The sequence below is a fragment of the Coccinella septempunctata genome, chromosome 6 (genome assembly GCF_907165205.1).
Source record: "Coccinella septempunctata chromosome 6, icCocSept1.1, whole genome shotgun sequence".
NCBI classification, from domain to species: Eukaryota; Metazoa; Arthropoda; class Insecta; order Coleoptera; family Coccinellidae; genus Coccinella; species Coccinella septempunctata.
This window is the reverse complement of record NC_058194.1, coordinates 32,711,956-32,725,041: the sequence shown is the minus strand read 5'-3', so window position 1 is coordinate 32,725,041 and position 13,086 is coordinate 32,711,956. Positions and strand designations below refer to the sequence as shown.

At 35.0% G+C, this 13,086-nt stretch overlaps 5 protein-coding genes across 5 annotated transcripts; 2 read left to right on the top strand and 3 right to left on the bottom strand.

Annotated features, from left to right (window-relative positions):
- Window positions 1-196: 196 nt before the first annotated feature.
- LOC123315621 (MOB kinase activator 1B) lies at window positions 197-2,335 on the bottom strand. Its single transcript, XM_044901378.1, has 5 exons — window positions 2,160-2,335; window positions 1,898-2,064; window positions 1,593-1,820; window positions 1,372-1,535; window positions 197-1,304 (listed from the first exon to the last, which is right to left on the bottom strand). The coding sequence occupies exons 1-5, from the start codon at window positions 2,171-2,173 to the stop codon at window positions 1,224-1,226; spliced, it is 654 nt and encodes a 217-aa protein (XP_044757313.1). The 5' UTR covers window positions 2,174-2,335; the 3' UTR covers window positions 197-1,223.
- A 509-nt stretch (window positions 2,336-2,844) lies between these two features.
- Window positions 2,845-5,285, bottom strand: LOC123316093 (TOM1-like protein 2). The gene has a single exon (XM_044902068.1). The coding sequence runs from the start codon at window positions 5,167-5,169 to the stop codon at window positions 3,742-3,744; it is 1,428 nt and encodes a 475-aa protein (XP_044758003.1). The 5' UTR covers window positions 5,170-5,285; the 3' UTR covers window positions 2,845-3,741.
- Window positions 5,286-5,358: 73 nt separating this feature from the next.
- Window positions 5,359-8,965, top strand: LOC123316094 (heterogeneous nuclear ribonucleoprotein H). Its single transcript, XM_044902070.1, has 7 exons — window positions 5,359-5,479; window positions 5,535-5,795; window positions 5,849-5,989; window positions 6,408-6,546; window positions 7,684-7,880; window positions 8,060-8,259; window positions 8,317-8,965. The coding sequence occupies exons 2-7, from the start codon at window positions 5,543-5,545 to the stop codon at window positions 8,554-8,556; spliced, it is 1,170 nt and encodes a 389-aa protein (XP_044758005.1). The 5' UTR covers window positions 5,359-5,479; window positions 5,535-5,542; the 3' UTR covers window positions 8,557-8,965.
- Window positions 8,966-9,206: 241 nt separating this feature from the next.
- On the bottom strand, window positions 9,207-10,046 carry LOC123316097. Its single transcript, XM_044902072.1, has one exon. The coding sequence runs from the start codon at window positions 10,029-10,031 to the stop codon at window positions 9,231-9,233; it is 801 nt and encodes a 266-aa protein (XP_044758007.1). The 5' UTR covers window positions 10,032-10,046; the 3' UTR covers window positions 9,207-9,230.
- Window positions 10,047-10,135: 89 nt separating this feature from the next.
- LOC123316096 (innexin inx1) lies at window positions 10,136-12,640 on the top strand. The gene has a single exon (XM_044902071.1). It carries the CDS (start codon window positions 10,650-10,652, stop codon window positions 11,733-11,735), a length of 1,086 nt encoding a protein of 361 aa, XP_044758006.1. The 5' UTR covers window positions 10,136-10,649; the 3' UTR covers window positions 11,736-12,640.
- The last annotated feature ends 446 nt before the right edge of the window (window positions 12,641-13,086 follow it).

The following is a 13,086-nucleotide window of genomic DNA, read 5'->3' as shown; positions in this document are numbered from 1 at the left end:
TAGAGCTTACAGAAATCTGTCGGGCGGAGCACAAATTACAATTCTGTTCTCTGTGGTGTTAGATATTATTCTCTGTGATAAAAAATCGTGATTATTCTGTGATGATTTTCGTTATTAGTCTATGGATCGCGAACACAGACACTAATGTCACAAATTCTAGCTCTTCACAGAAATACCGAAGAATAAAAACCTCCAATTCATTTCAAATGTATATTATGAAATATATTACTATTTACAAATTGCACAGTGCTTATCAAAATAATCCTCACTGGATCCAAACAGCACGATCACTAGTTATCAAAATAATATTCCTACACGTAAAAAAAGATATTACAATATGAATATCAAGATGTAAAAATATGTTTTTCATTTCTCCATAAATAATATAAAAAAAGCAAGCGTAACTCACGTAATCCATCGATTATGATATTAACTTAGAGAATCCTATGTTCCTAAAAAAACACTTAAGTGATACATAAAAGTTCAAACAATTGTATACAATGATTTAGGAACCCTGTATACTTCAAAAAGGTTATCGAAGAGTTTGACCTAGAGAACACATAAAAATAAATTAGGAGTTAAAAAAATTCAATATAAATAGATCAACAATAATTGTTTAATCGTATAGAACCATGCAGATTTCCGTTTCGGGTTGTTGGATGGAACTAATAACATATACAAACCCACAACAATCTCAAAACTCTAGAAATGTCAATGTCAATTGTCAAATGTGAATTTGCTGGATTTACATGACAGTCAAACTGTTTATATGGTGACAAAAATAATATTATTTACTATTACTTGGAAGACCAACAGCAACATATTCTTAATTTTTCCTAATAATCCATGTACTTTGTTTAGGAATTTCGCTTTTCAACAATAGCTAACCCTGATTTCAATATCACTCATTCACTCGCGTTAATAATAAAAAAGCACAGAACGCCTCCACATTAACAAAATGCTATAATTACCTATCGTTTACAAAAGCTGATATGTACTACTCGATTAAAATAGTAAGCTTTTCAATTAAGAATCGTCTTAAAATATTCAGTCCTCTAGGAAATCTACATGTGTCTTCAAAGTGCATCATAAAGATCAAAGAATCTCACTCGTATTAACCAAGTTTCATATTTTGTCGATAGGTTAAGGCTTATGTATCGCTTTATGCTTAATAAATGCTGGGTGAGAAGTCAAGGCAATATATCGACTTTTTCTTTTTCAATTCATCGAGTTTCTTTAGCAGTGAGCTTGTCAATCAGTTCCTGAAGAGGAGCCAGCTCACGTCGGTCTATAAGGCTGAATTCCTGAAAATAATAAAGAAAATGAATAAAGTTGGCTGCACTTAGAATTGAAATGTTTTGTATTTTTTACCTGAACAAAGAATATGAAATGCTTGAAGGATGTATTCAAATGGGCCTCTTCTCCCAGCTGAACAACTTCCCTGAAGTGCTGATGATATATATGTGCATACACTCTGAACAATCTCTTCAGAATTGTTTTAGCAATAACTAAAAAATTCTTAGGAAAGGGGACACCTACAACCGATTATACATTCAGATAAAATGAAAACTTGTCGTACTTAATCCACTCACCAATTTTAGAGGGAAAAAGAGTCTCATCATCAAGCTGATCTTGCACCCAAGTCATCAAGTAATCAATATATTTTGGAGCAGAACATTTAATTGGTTTTTTCACAGTATGACCATCAGCCCAATGATATTCATATTTAGGACCAGCAGACATAATTGGACAACTATCTTCTGAACAAAACTCTGTTATAGTACCATATAACATGTTTATTTGATTAAAGAAGTCCACAGCTGAAACTTTAGGTTGGAGAAAAACTGATACCAAAGACGAAACATACTGTTCCATAGAACGAGGAACGAAAACTCACTGTTCACAGCCACCCATTCATTTAGATCTTCTCCTTCTGGTAACATAACAGCTAATCGCAAATTTCCAGAACCCAAAGTGGCAGCAGCATGTTTCATCAACTCGTATTGATGAGTGCCTTCAGGAATATTTTTCTTAGGTTTGAAAGTTTTAGAAGAACGGCTTCCGCTGGAATATATTATGAAATAACAATACAAATCCATACGAAAATATCTCGGATAAAAATAGATGCCAGGAGCACGCATACAACATGAAAAACTCACAAAAGAAAACTCATCTTCGGACGATTCTTGGAAACAAGCAATCGAAAGAAAAATCCAATTAGACTTCTGTTTCTACGGAAATTTTCACTTTTGGTTTTCACTATTACACCATTACCAGAAATTAGTACGTTTGTCAATGACCTTTTTCAGACAGAAGTTGGAGCTGTGTTCCTCAAATTATGGTAACTACTAAAATAATGCACAAATGTATGAAAATATGAATAAAATATAATTTTATAGAATGTTAATATGATTAAATCATTTTTATCTCTATCTTTTCACTAACTTTTTATGATGATTCCGGGAAAGTTTTCTAATATGAAAAATTATGCATGAAATATCTTAACCATAAAATGTATATGAATGTTTTCTTCCAACTTTTTCTTGAATAAATCCAAACGAAAATTAAGTTTCGGAACGTATCATCTGATCACCACAGAAAAATATTCTATCATAGACAAGAATCTCTATGACTCTAGTCTGTGACTACAGAATTAAATCAAGGATAGTTTTTTCTATGCCCGACGGGTGCACAGAAATAAAATTATTTAAGTCTATGCCCCATGCATAGAAATTATTATTAATGTGAAACCAGAGAAAAATAACTCTGGTGAATCTATGGTGTTTTTAGAGTTCCACAGATTAAAGATTCACAAGCAATGATAAGAACAATAAATATAGTTAATTGTAGGAAAACACATAATAATGATAGTTTATTGAAAAAAAGGCTAACTCGATTATAAATTGAACATTTATCACTCTGTAAATAATCCATACAATTATGAAATAATACTATGAATAGCGGAGTAATACACATAACATTAATTCTAGCGTATTTCGCCACCAAATGCAATCAAAACTAGTTTATTAGTCTAGCAGCATTTGTAATAATCTCGCTAAAGCAGTTTCCAAAGCATTGTTGCTCCAGTGATTAACCATCCGCATAAAAAATAATCCTTTTATAGGTTTCAGATATGACGATACACAAGATAACAAAGCAATAAACGCACTGAATTTCAATAAAATCAAATCGTACAGACTATCTTAAGAATAAAACTTATATTTAAATAGATTCAATAATAAATATACGGGTTTTTTGTTAATTAGATTCTGGTATTGTTAAGGAGTTGATTTTTATCAATATGCAAATGAAGAATCCTATGTTACATATTATATAACTTACTATATAAATCATAAAATCAATTACAGTGGAATGAAACTCTTACTATCTACATTTTCAATTATTTGACCAATATTATTTTAATTAATCAGTTCTTTCAATTTCAAATATTTTTCATACAAGGTAAATAACAATTAAAGACTCTAGAATTTTGAAACCTTTGTCTTCAATACATTTTGATAGAGGTATCTGGGGAAATTATAAGATTATAATATAAAATTCAGGTTCTGACATCTAATCACAATATATTAATTTGGTATTGTTTGATATCGACTATGAAAAGCCCATAAAATCTTATAAAATAGTCAACAAAATCATAAGATAACAAAAAACTGATCAACAATCTGCTTGCTCCAGATTAACTCACATTGATCTTAATAATGATGAATATTTTTGGTTAACTTACAGTGGAAAATGCCCCTCTTCTTTTTTAGGGGCATTTTGAGTGCCACTTAGGGGAGCTATTGATTCTGCAGCAGCGGCTCTTTCAGCAAGAAATCTCTCAAATTCGCTGCTAGTCACAGATTCTTCGTTACCCCCAGTGGCACCGAGCCAATTGGCCATTTCATGGAATTCCAATTCTTCTGATTTGGGATTAGAGGTGAGAGAGCTGAGACCCCCTGATACTTGATTTGGTTCCAAATTATCCTCATAGGTACTTCCTGAAGTTTTAGATGATTCATAGGTGACATTTCTCGACTGGGCAAACATATCGAAGTCATCTTCGGGTTTTACTGAGTTTTTAGCAGAAACAGTATTGATTTTACTCAACTGGGACGAAGCAGTTGCGTCAGATGTGCTCAATTTACTCAGCTGTTCAGGCAAATCGTCATCAAAATCAATAAGACTATCAGAAGCTTCCAGGGTGGGTTTGCCCATTGGTGGAAAAGCTTTGGATATAATTGCTGAAGGGGATTGTCCCTTTGCATCCCGGTTCTTCTCCCATCTACTATAACGTAAGAACAAGTTGTTCATATCGTCATTTATTCTCAATAATTCAGCAGTTAGTTCATCGTTAGGCAATCTGCTGATGAGCTCCATCAGTCTTTCTTGCATAGAATGACATGCAATGTTCAGTTCCTGCAAAAGCTCCAATTCGTCAACGTTTTCTTTACCTGGCGTCATTTCACTCAGCATTTCACCAAGGACATTCATGTTGCTTTGCACAACATCTAATTCAGACTGAAGTTTAGCTCTCTGCTCTGGAGACAAACCACCAGTGGGACTCGCTACTTGACGAGTTGGTGAAGTTTGTGTTTGAGGCTCCAATGTTACAGGCTGTTCATTAACAGATCTTTTAGGTGTATGGATGGGAGCCAGAGCGTCGAGATCCGTAGCTGGAAACTCAATACCCTTAGCTTTCAAATCTTTATATGTAGAAACCACACCAGACATTTCAGGTACGTTTTGGAAAGCGTCAGCCCAAGCCTGAATAAGACTGAGAACTTTCTCTTGCACTACTGTTGGTGGATCGTTTTTCGGTCCAATCAACTTCACAAGTTCCTGAATGAAATCTTTCGTGCATACTAGTACTTGGAAGCGCTTTCCACAGTTTTTCACGCAGGTTTCCAGAACAATGAGGGTGTACATGATGATTGTGTAATTTTTGCCAACATTTTGAACCAGCCTTCTACGGATTGCCTTGATAGCATCCCTTGGTCCCTCCTCTGACTCATTTACAAGATCGCATATTTCCATGTTTAGCGCCCAATTTTCAGATGCCAGCGATCCATCTGTAGCTTGTTCTACCTTCATTCCTATGGGTGTTGCGAAGGGGTTGCCCCCAATGGCCCCAATTCCCCCAAGAGCATTACCAAAAAAAGAAGTCATTGTTTAAATAAAAAATTTCTACAACAAATTACACTTCAATATTCCGTATTTATCTTTGATGTTTTGACGTGATGAAAACTATTTATTTTTAGGACAATTTGTCATTTACGACATTCACGTCATTCGTTCTGCTGACAGAAATATGTCAAAATTGTCAAGCATTGATGGAACGTATCCAAAAAAAACTCTAGTTTCGATGTTCTATATGTTTTCTATGGCTTTAAAGCGTCTTTAGGCCGCCATCTTGTTCCATTCGTCAAAAATTGTGGTTGTGATTGTTTCCACGTATTAAAAATAGTTTTTACATTTTGTAAGTTCTAAACTTGAAGGCCATAGTGCTTTATTTTACATATTTCTTTGCACAGAAGTGAAAATGTCGGGCGCCGGCGACCAAGATGAGGGATTTGTTGTCAAACTGCGAGGCTTGCCATGGTCGGCGACTACTGAAGATATTCTCAAGTTTTTTGAGGATTGCGAAGTTATGAATGGCAAAAATGGTATACATCTCACAACTTCTCGAGAAGGTAGACCCAGCGGGGAAGCTTATGTCGAGTTTGAAACTGCTGAAGACTTAGAAGTGGCCCTTGAAAAAGATAGAGACCACATCGGAAGCAGATACATTGAAGGTAAAAAGTAATATATCATTCTCAAAGCTCTAGACTAACGATATTTTTCTTAGTGTTCAAGGTCGACAAGTCTGAGTTGGAATGGATGGTTAAAAGATCTGGACCAACGTTTGGTTCAAATGATGATGGATGTGTCAGATTGAGAGGCTTACCATTTGGCTGTTCTAAAGAAGAAATTGCCCAGTTTTTCACAGGTAGGATTGTTTTTATATGCAAATTTGTTTGACTCCATACTGATTTGTTTACTTCCATTTCCAGTTACATATTTTTAATATTAAACTGGATATTGTATATGCAATGCATTTGATTCAATTAGTTCACTGTTTATTATACATTAATTGCATTTGTTTATCGATATTTTAGTAGAGAATGGAAAATTCAGGAATCAAAAGAATTATCTGATTTTAGTAGTTGTTTTGTTGGCGTTTCTGAATTCTTCATTGTTAGGTTTTTTCTAACATTGTAAATTCAGTGCATGCTTCTAATGAGATTATAATACGATCTTCCCTATTTTCATGATTATTTGAGATATCTAATTCTGAGTTCAAGGGCTGATTGGTTGGTTGCAATATATCGATGGGTTTTGATATTTGTTGTTGTGGGTTGTTAAAGGGTTGGAGATAGTGCCAAACGGTATCACCCTACTGACAGACTACTCGGGGCGGAGCTCAGGGGAGGCGTATGTTCAGTTTGTAAACAAAGATGTGGCAGAGAAAGCTCTGCAGAAACACCGTGAAAAAATTGGACACAGGTGGGGTAGACAGGGAGGGGGGTCCTCCTTTTCTTTTTATTATATATTGTTTGTATTATTTTTCCTTTCTCCATTTGATATCATAAACGTTGCACATTTCATTGGAAAATCGTCAATTCAACATACCAATTTTTCGAATATAATGATTAATAATCTATTCCTAGGCTTTGAGATGTGCAAGGTTTGAATTTGTATGTAGGATAAGATGATTTAAAACAGGATTATCGTTGAATTTGTTGAAAATTGGCACTGATAGCGAAAAATTCGTTCGTGATTTTTATTATAATATTTGATGTGGAAAATATCTTCATGTCTAACAAAAATATTTTCATTTTCCGTAATGAGGGCCAATTTATAGGATGTCAACTCGTAAACACTCACAACTTTTTATTGCGTACATGCAGTTTTTCATAAAAAATCTGCTCATACCTTTCTCAACTCGTAGTTTAGGAGGTATTATTTCTGAAAGATTAATTTTCACCATCTATTTTGACATTTTTTGGATTTTTCTAGGTTAAGTTAGCCAGAACCATAGAATAACCAAAAGGTTTCAGAGTTCTCACAGAAGTTTTTTTTTGTCTTGAACATAGACGTAGAGACTCTGTCTCTCTATTTCTATGGTCTCGAATCAAGTAAACCATAGAAAAACAACAAAATCACATAGAAGAATTTATTCGAGGTGTCAAAATTTATAGAAAAAATGTTCAAAACTAATTTCTTCTTAACTGCGATACTGCGATCCTACCGGAATAGTTTCCTATAAACTGCATGTATAAACGAATTATGATCAAAATCATTCACCGATTCGACAGATACATGTTAGATTAGTCGCGTAAATTATCACTGATTGGCATCAAGCAGCGGATATCCCAATTTTATACGTCTCTAATTTCTTCGAGGATAGTAGCAACTGTTGGGCAGCAATTGAAAAAAATTTTCAATTATTATTCAGAAAAAATTCATATTTCCCTCGGGTTTATTACATAAATACTTTCACGCATAGTAGGACATTGGGTTGTAGCGTGTAAATTAAAACTTACGCTTGATATTCGACAAGAATTGGGTCTATGCAACTGTTAACATCGATTTTCCCCATTTCCTACACTCTTAATATTCGATGTTCCTTTCTGTATGTAGGTACATAGAGATATTTAGGAGTAGCCTATCCGAAATCGCCAGTGCTCTAGGGTACACTGGAAATCGAAGGTCCGGATCCTTCAATGCCCGTCCCAGTCCGTATGACAGGGGCGACAGATACGGGAGCGGCGGCGGTGGCGGTGGAAGATTCCAAGGACGAGGTTCTAGGAGCTTCAAAGGAGCCAACTTCTCAAACGGTAAGCGAGTTGACGACGTTCCGTCGTCTGTGGGTTTACCCACTCCTTTCTATGACATGTGTCTATGGTTTTGACCACGGATACTTTCTGACATTTACGGGGTGCTGTCACATATGGACGTCAGAACGATCTGTGGTCGTTGAAAATTTTGTTTTTTGCACGATCCATTCTACTTTCAGATTACAACAATTACAATAGGCCTTCCGGGGGATGGTCCGGAGGGGGGAATCAGAACGGCGGGGGTCGATTCATGGACCCTTGGAACAACAATCCAGGGAATGGTGGTAGCGGAGCCGGGGGAGGTGGTGGAGGCGGTGGCATGCATTGCGTCCACATGAGAGGCCTGCCTTTCAAAGCCACCCAATTAGATATTGCCGATGTGAGTAGACTAGGGACATGTTGGAAACGATGAAACTATAACAATTTTTTCCTTCAGTTTTTCAAGCCTGTCTTGCCTGTTAGCATCCGATTGCTTCAAGACCATTCTGGAAGGGCGTCTGGAGAGGCGGACGTTGAATTCGCATCTCACGACGAAGCGCTCAGGGCTATGAGTAAGGACAAGAGCAACATGCAGCATCGTTACATAGAACTATTCCTGAATTCCTCCAGCGGTGGTGGTGGAGGAGGCGGCGGCGGTGGTGGTGGTGGTAGTTACGGGGGAAGAAGAAGATTGTAGAGCGGTATCGCCCAGTTTCGATATCAGTTACTTAATTCTACGATGGGGATGTTCCAGATGTCAAAGATTGAACGGGGAGTGATTTTCAGTTTTTTAAGGACAAATACCGAGAGTATTTCCAAGCTCGTCAATGTAGGATAACATTATTTTTGATTTAATTTTTTTCCTTCTTTGATAAGTACTGATTCTAACGTTTCCTTATTTCTAGTTTATTTTTGTATATTTATTTCTCGAAGAAGTATGGTATGTATGATGTAAAAAAAATGGATGTGGAATGAAAATAAATTGATATTAAATACATAATCATCAGTGATGTGAAATGAATGTGATTCATGCACCTTTTCGGAATGTCAAAGTTTTGTTATTCGCTTGATACAGAACATATTTGAAAATAAAGATTTTAGAGATACCACCACTTTTATTCCTAAACGAAGAGGAAATGTTCCTGTACAAAAGCTGTTATTTCATCCTTGAAGCGTAACTGAGCGTTTACTTTCATAACTAGAGTTAATTTTTGTTTTCATCAAGAAACGAAAGTAAATCCTCTTAGATCTAAAGCCAGCGTATCAAATCTGATCCATTTCGAAGCTAGATCTACTTACAATAAAGGTGCCAATATGAATTGATTAGTAGAATAAACACTCATTCAATAACATGTAATAAATTTATTTCCTTCATTTGTTCTTCTTGTTTGGACGTAGCACTTTAGTAGGTTTTGATTCGGCTTTCCGCTCCTGTTCAACAAACGCCTTCAAATGCTGAGAAATTGTCCCTAGTGGGTCATTGGCTAATATGGGACTCTTGAGTATTTTTTTATAAATATTTACATTATTAATGGCCTTCTTCTGTATTTTTTTGCTTTTTTCAATGGCCTTTCCTTTAGTTTTGGACTGCCGAGGTAAAGATATTTTTGTGCTTTGGGCACTAAGTGGATGCTCAGTTATAGGTAAACTATCTAATAATGTTTTCATGTCTAATGTTTCATTTTTCACCTTCTTTTTCTGCTTCTCCTTAAATTCTTTCTTCAATTGGTTAACAGTGTCTACCTTCCTCAGTAACAATTGTCTACGAAGTTTTCGTTTTTCCTTTTTTGGCATTATGGTTTCTCCTTTAATAGATTTATTTGATATGTATGATTTCACACTAACAGTATCATCGTCAATGCGGTCTTTGGGTGCTTTTCCTATCAGTGATAAAAGGTCAATTCCTTGGAAGACGTTACTATCGACTTCAAGTGGAGGTTTATTTGAAAAGTCCATCGTTTGTTGCTTAACACTGCCATCTGACTTAGTTGAAGGCGCAGAGACGTGCAATTTATAGCGACGGTTTTTATGTTTACCCATATTGTTGTATTTATCAGCAAGTAAATCGAAATTGAATTTCACCACAACACTGTTGACTTTTGCTAGAACTTTGAGGTTATCTATATTTGAGGTTAGATTTGTACCACAGAACACTCTTTCCTTTAAAAGCATAGACTAATATTTCATTACTGCTCTTTTTTTTTTGATGCAATGCGCAGTTATTTGAAAGAAATAAATCATGCGTTTTGAAATATTTGATGGTAATTTAACAAATTATTCAATTCTTTTACGCCCCGAATAGTTGTTAAGTTGTCACGGTTCGATTGAGTACTCAGTGCATTTCTCATGGAATTCAGTCATAACATAATTAGTGTTAACAGCTAATTATTCACCTTCTTGATAATTAAAATTCTCAGTTACTTCTATTGTGCTTTAGTATGCCAAATAGATTGGAATTTCTCATGGTCCAGTTCACATTTGTATGCATCTCTCATCTCATCGCTTTTTGTATGCCGTCGACGAGTTGACGTTGTCTTGAGAAGCTTGTAAAGTTGTTTTACCTGAAACGTGAACGTGACTTCGTAAAACTTGAGAGAATAGTTGTCTCAAAAAGGATATGAATCATTTTCAACTCGAGTAGCTTGGGAAACTCGTGTAAAGTGACCCATTAAAATATTCGACCTTCGCGTATAACATGACTGATCGGTTGTGAGTGTTGTGGTCCGAATGTTTTGATTTTGAAATGGACCTAGTGTTTTAACCAGTGTTGTGTGAAAAAAGAAACTAACAATGTTCAAGTTACTTGGAGGACTTGCGAATTATCTCAAACAGCAGGACATAGTCACAGATTGTGCAATATTTCGACTGCACAATTTGTTCACGACTGCATTGTTGATGGGATGCAGTTTGATAATCACAGCATCTCAATATGTTGGTCGTCCAATCCAGTGTATAGTTCAGGATAGAAATCCCCATGTGGTGAACACTTTTTGCTGGATTTCTTCCACTTTCACGATGCCTGACGCTTTCAACAGGCAGATAGGATCAGAGGTGGCTGCGCCTGGTCTTTCTAATGATTTTGACGATGTTCATGCACACAAATATTACACTTATTATCAGTGGGTTTGTTTTGCCTTGTTCTTCCAAGGTATAGCTTGTTACACCCCCAAATTTATCTGGGATAAATTTGAAGGGGGCTTGATGAAAACCTTGGTTATGGGTCTTAACATTGGAGCAACCCCCGAAGATATTAAGAATGCAAAAAAAGAAATTGTCATTGAGTATCTCCTGGAGCATTTGAAGAAGCACAAACTCTATGCCATTAGGTACTGGTGCTGCGAATGTCTATGCTTAGTGAACATCATCGTTCAACTTTACTTAATGAATAAATTCTTCGATGGAGAATTTTTGTCATACGGTCTCAGAGTTATGAATTACTCCAATGAAGTCCAAGAAGAAAGAGTTGATCCAATGGTTTATATCTTCCCACGACTAACCAAATGTAACTTCTTCAAATATGGTCCTTCTGGAAGCATACAGAAACTCGATAGTTTGTGTGTTCTACCATTGAATATCGTAAATGAGAAGACCTATATTTTCCTTTGGTTCTGGTACATGATACTGGCATCTCTGCTTACCATTTTGGTGATCTACAGGGTGTGCATGATTTTATCTCCAAAATTGAGGACTCGCATATTCCATGCTAAAAATTACGGTCTTCCTTATGAAGTATCTCGAATAATCACAAGAAAAACAGATATTGGGGATTGGTGGGTTCTCTTCATGTTGGGAACTAACATGGATACACTTATATTCAGGGAGATGATTTCTGAATTATCAAAGAGAATTGAAGTGAAGCCATCTAACCGTAGATGATTTTCATACTTATTTTTTTTGTTTAGACAAGAACAAATTTAGTATCAGATCTTGCCCAGAATCTCTGAAAGACTTGAATTCTGTTATTTTCGAATAATTAATATTGTACAATATTGATCAGATGACAAAAGTTTGCCTTCCACATTGCCTTCAAGAAATTTTGATATTGTATACATCCATTTTTGAAATTTTAACTCGAATATCATATCAATGGTATTTGTTGCTCATTATATTAGTAAAAGGTAATACATATATGATATTTTTATAAAATTTTATACACGTTTGTGGTTGATTCTAGTTTTAAGAAAATGTATACCTTGAACTCAGTTTTCTTCGTAATTTTTTATTTTTTATCATGTCTACTTTTATAATTGCGATTTAATTTTTCTTTGACAAAAATAAGCTTTAATTTGATTCAGAAAGTAATACTCGTTTGTTGCAAAATTCCAATAAATATGTTTGTAATTATTTTAATTTATTTTAAATGATGCCAACTGATAAGAATTGCACGTTATTTAGAAATTCACAAGTGGTTAAGTAGAGACAATCTTTGAGTGAAAAGAGGTTGCACAATGAGTTTACCTTACTGTCAAGGATATTAACTGCCTTTTATTGTGAAAACTATTATTTTTCAAGTCTTCAGTATCATCTGATACACATTCAATATATTTATTTTAGGCTATTTAGGTTAAGTTAGAAGAATCTCTTTGTCTTCATGATTATTTTAAGATTTCAGTGAGTATAATTATTTCCTGTGAATCAATTTTTAAAGTGATACTGAATGCATTTATCTCTTTCATGAGACTCGACATTCTTTCCTCAATTAATTAATGGCATTTCATTGCATGATTTATCTTGGTTCAATGGTGTCAAGAAGATTCCTAATAAAGATTTTTATAAGAACAGTTCATTGATTTTGAGTATTCCCTAATCCATCCATATTAAGTCACCCTGTATCATATTATATACAGCTTTTTGAAGAAATTGATTGCTTGGATTTTTTACTTATAAAAATTTCTTGATTATTTCAGAGACAACAATGAAGTTGTCTCTGGTTATGAAGATATTGTAAGAAATGGATATTGGAATGGAATTAATTGAATGTGGGATTATCTCCGAAAAATAAGACAAAACATTCTTTTAATTCAATCTATTCTAATCTACTTATTAGATCAAGAGCATTAGAGATGTCCAAACTCTGAGAAATGAGCGGATAGCAAAGAGATGAATGACCCAACGTTTATAGTGGCGACTATCTCCAGCGAGTAAGATAACAACTACCTAGATCTATTCTAATAAATCAATTATTACAGACCCAGATGTTTTCAAGACCGGTTTAAGCCAGTAAGGA

Coding starts and splice junctions, on each gene's coding strand:
- LOC123315621 (XM_044901378.1), bottom strand. Junction 1,821..1,897: donor TGAATGGGTGGCTGTGAACA/GTGAGTTTTCGT, acceptor CTAAAGTTTCAG/CTGTGGACTTCTTTAATCAA. Junction 1,305..1,371: donor ATTTCATATTCTTTGTTCAG/GTAAAAAATACA, acceptor TATTATTTTCAG/GAATTCAGCCTTATAGACCG.
- LOC123316093 (XM_044902068.1), bottom strand. CDS start 5,169: ATGACTTCTTTTTTTGGTAATGCTCTTGGGGGAATTGGGGCCATTGGG.
- LOC123316094 (XM_044902070.1), top strand. CDS start 5,543: ATGTCGGGCGCCGGCGACCAAGATGAGGGATTTGTTGTCAAACTGCGA. Junction 5,796..5,848: donor CGGAAGCAGATACATTGAAG/GTAAAAAGTAAT, acceptor TATTTTTCTTAG/TGTTCAAGGTCGACAAGTCT. Junction 5,990..6,407: donor AATTGCCCAGTTTTTCACAG/GTAGGATTGTTT, acceptor GGGTTGTTAAAG/GGTTGGAGATAGTGCCAAAC.
- LOC123316097 (XM_044902072.1), bottom strand. CDS start 10,031: ATGCTTTTAAAGGAAAGAGTGTTCTGTGGTACAAATCTAACCTCAAAT.
- LOC123316096 (XM_044902071.1), top strand. CDS start 10,650: ATGTTCAAGTTACTTGGAGGACTTGCGAATTATCTCAAACAGCAGGAC.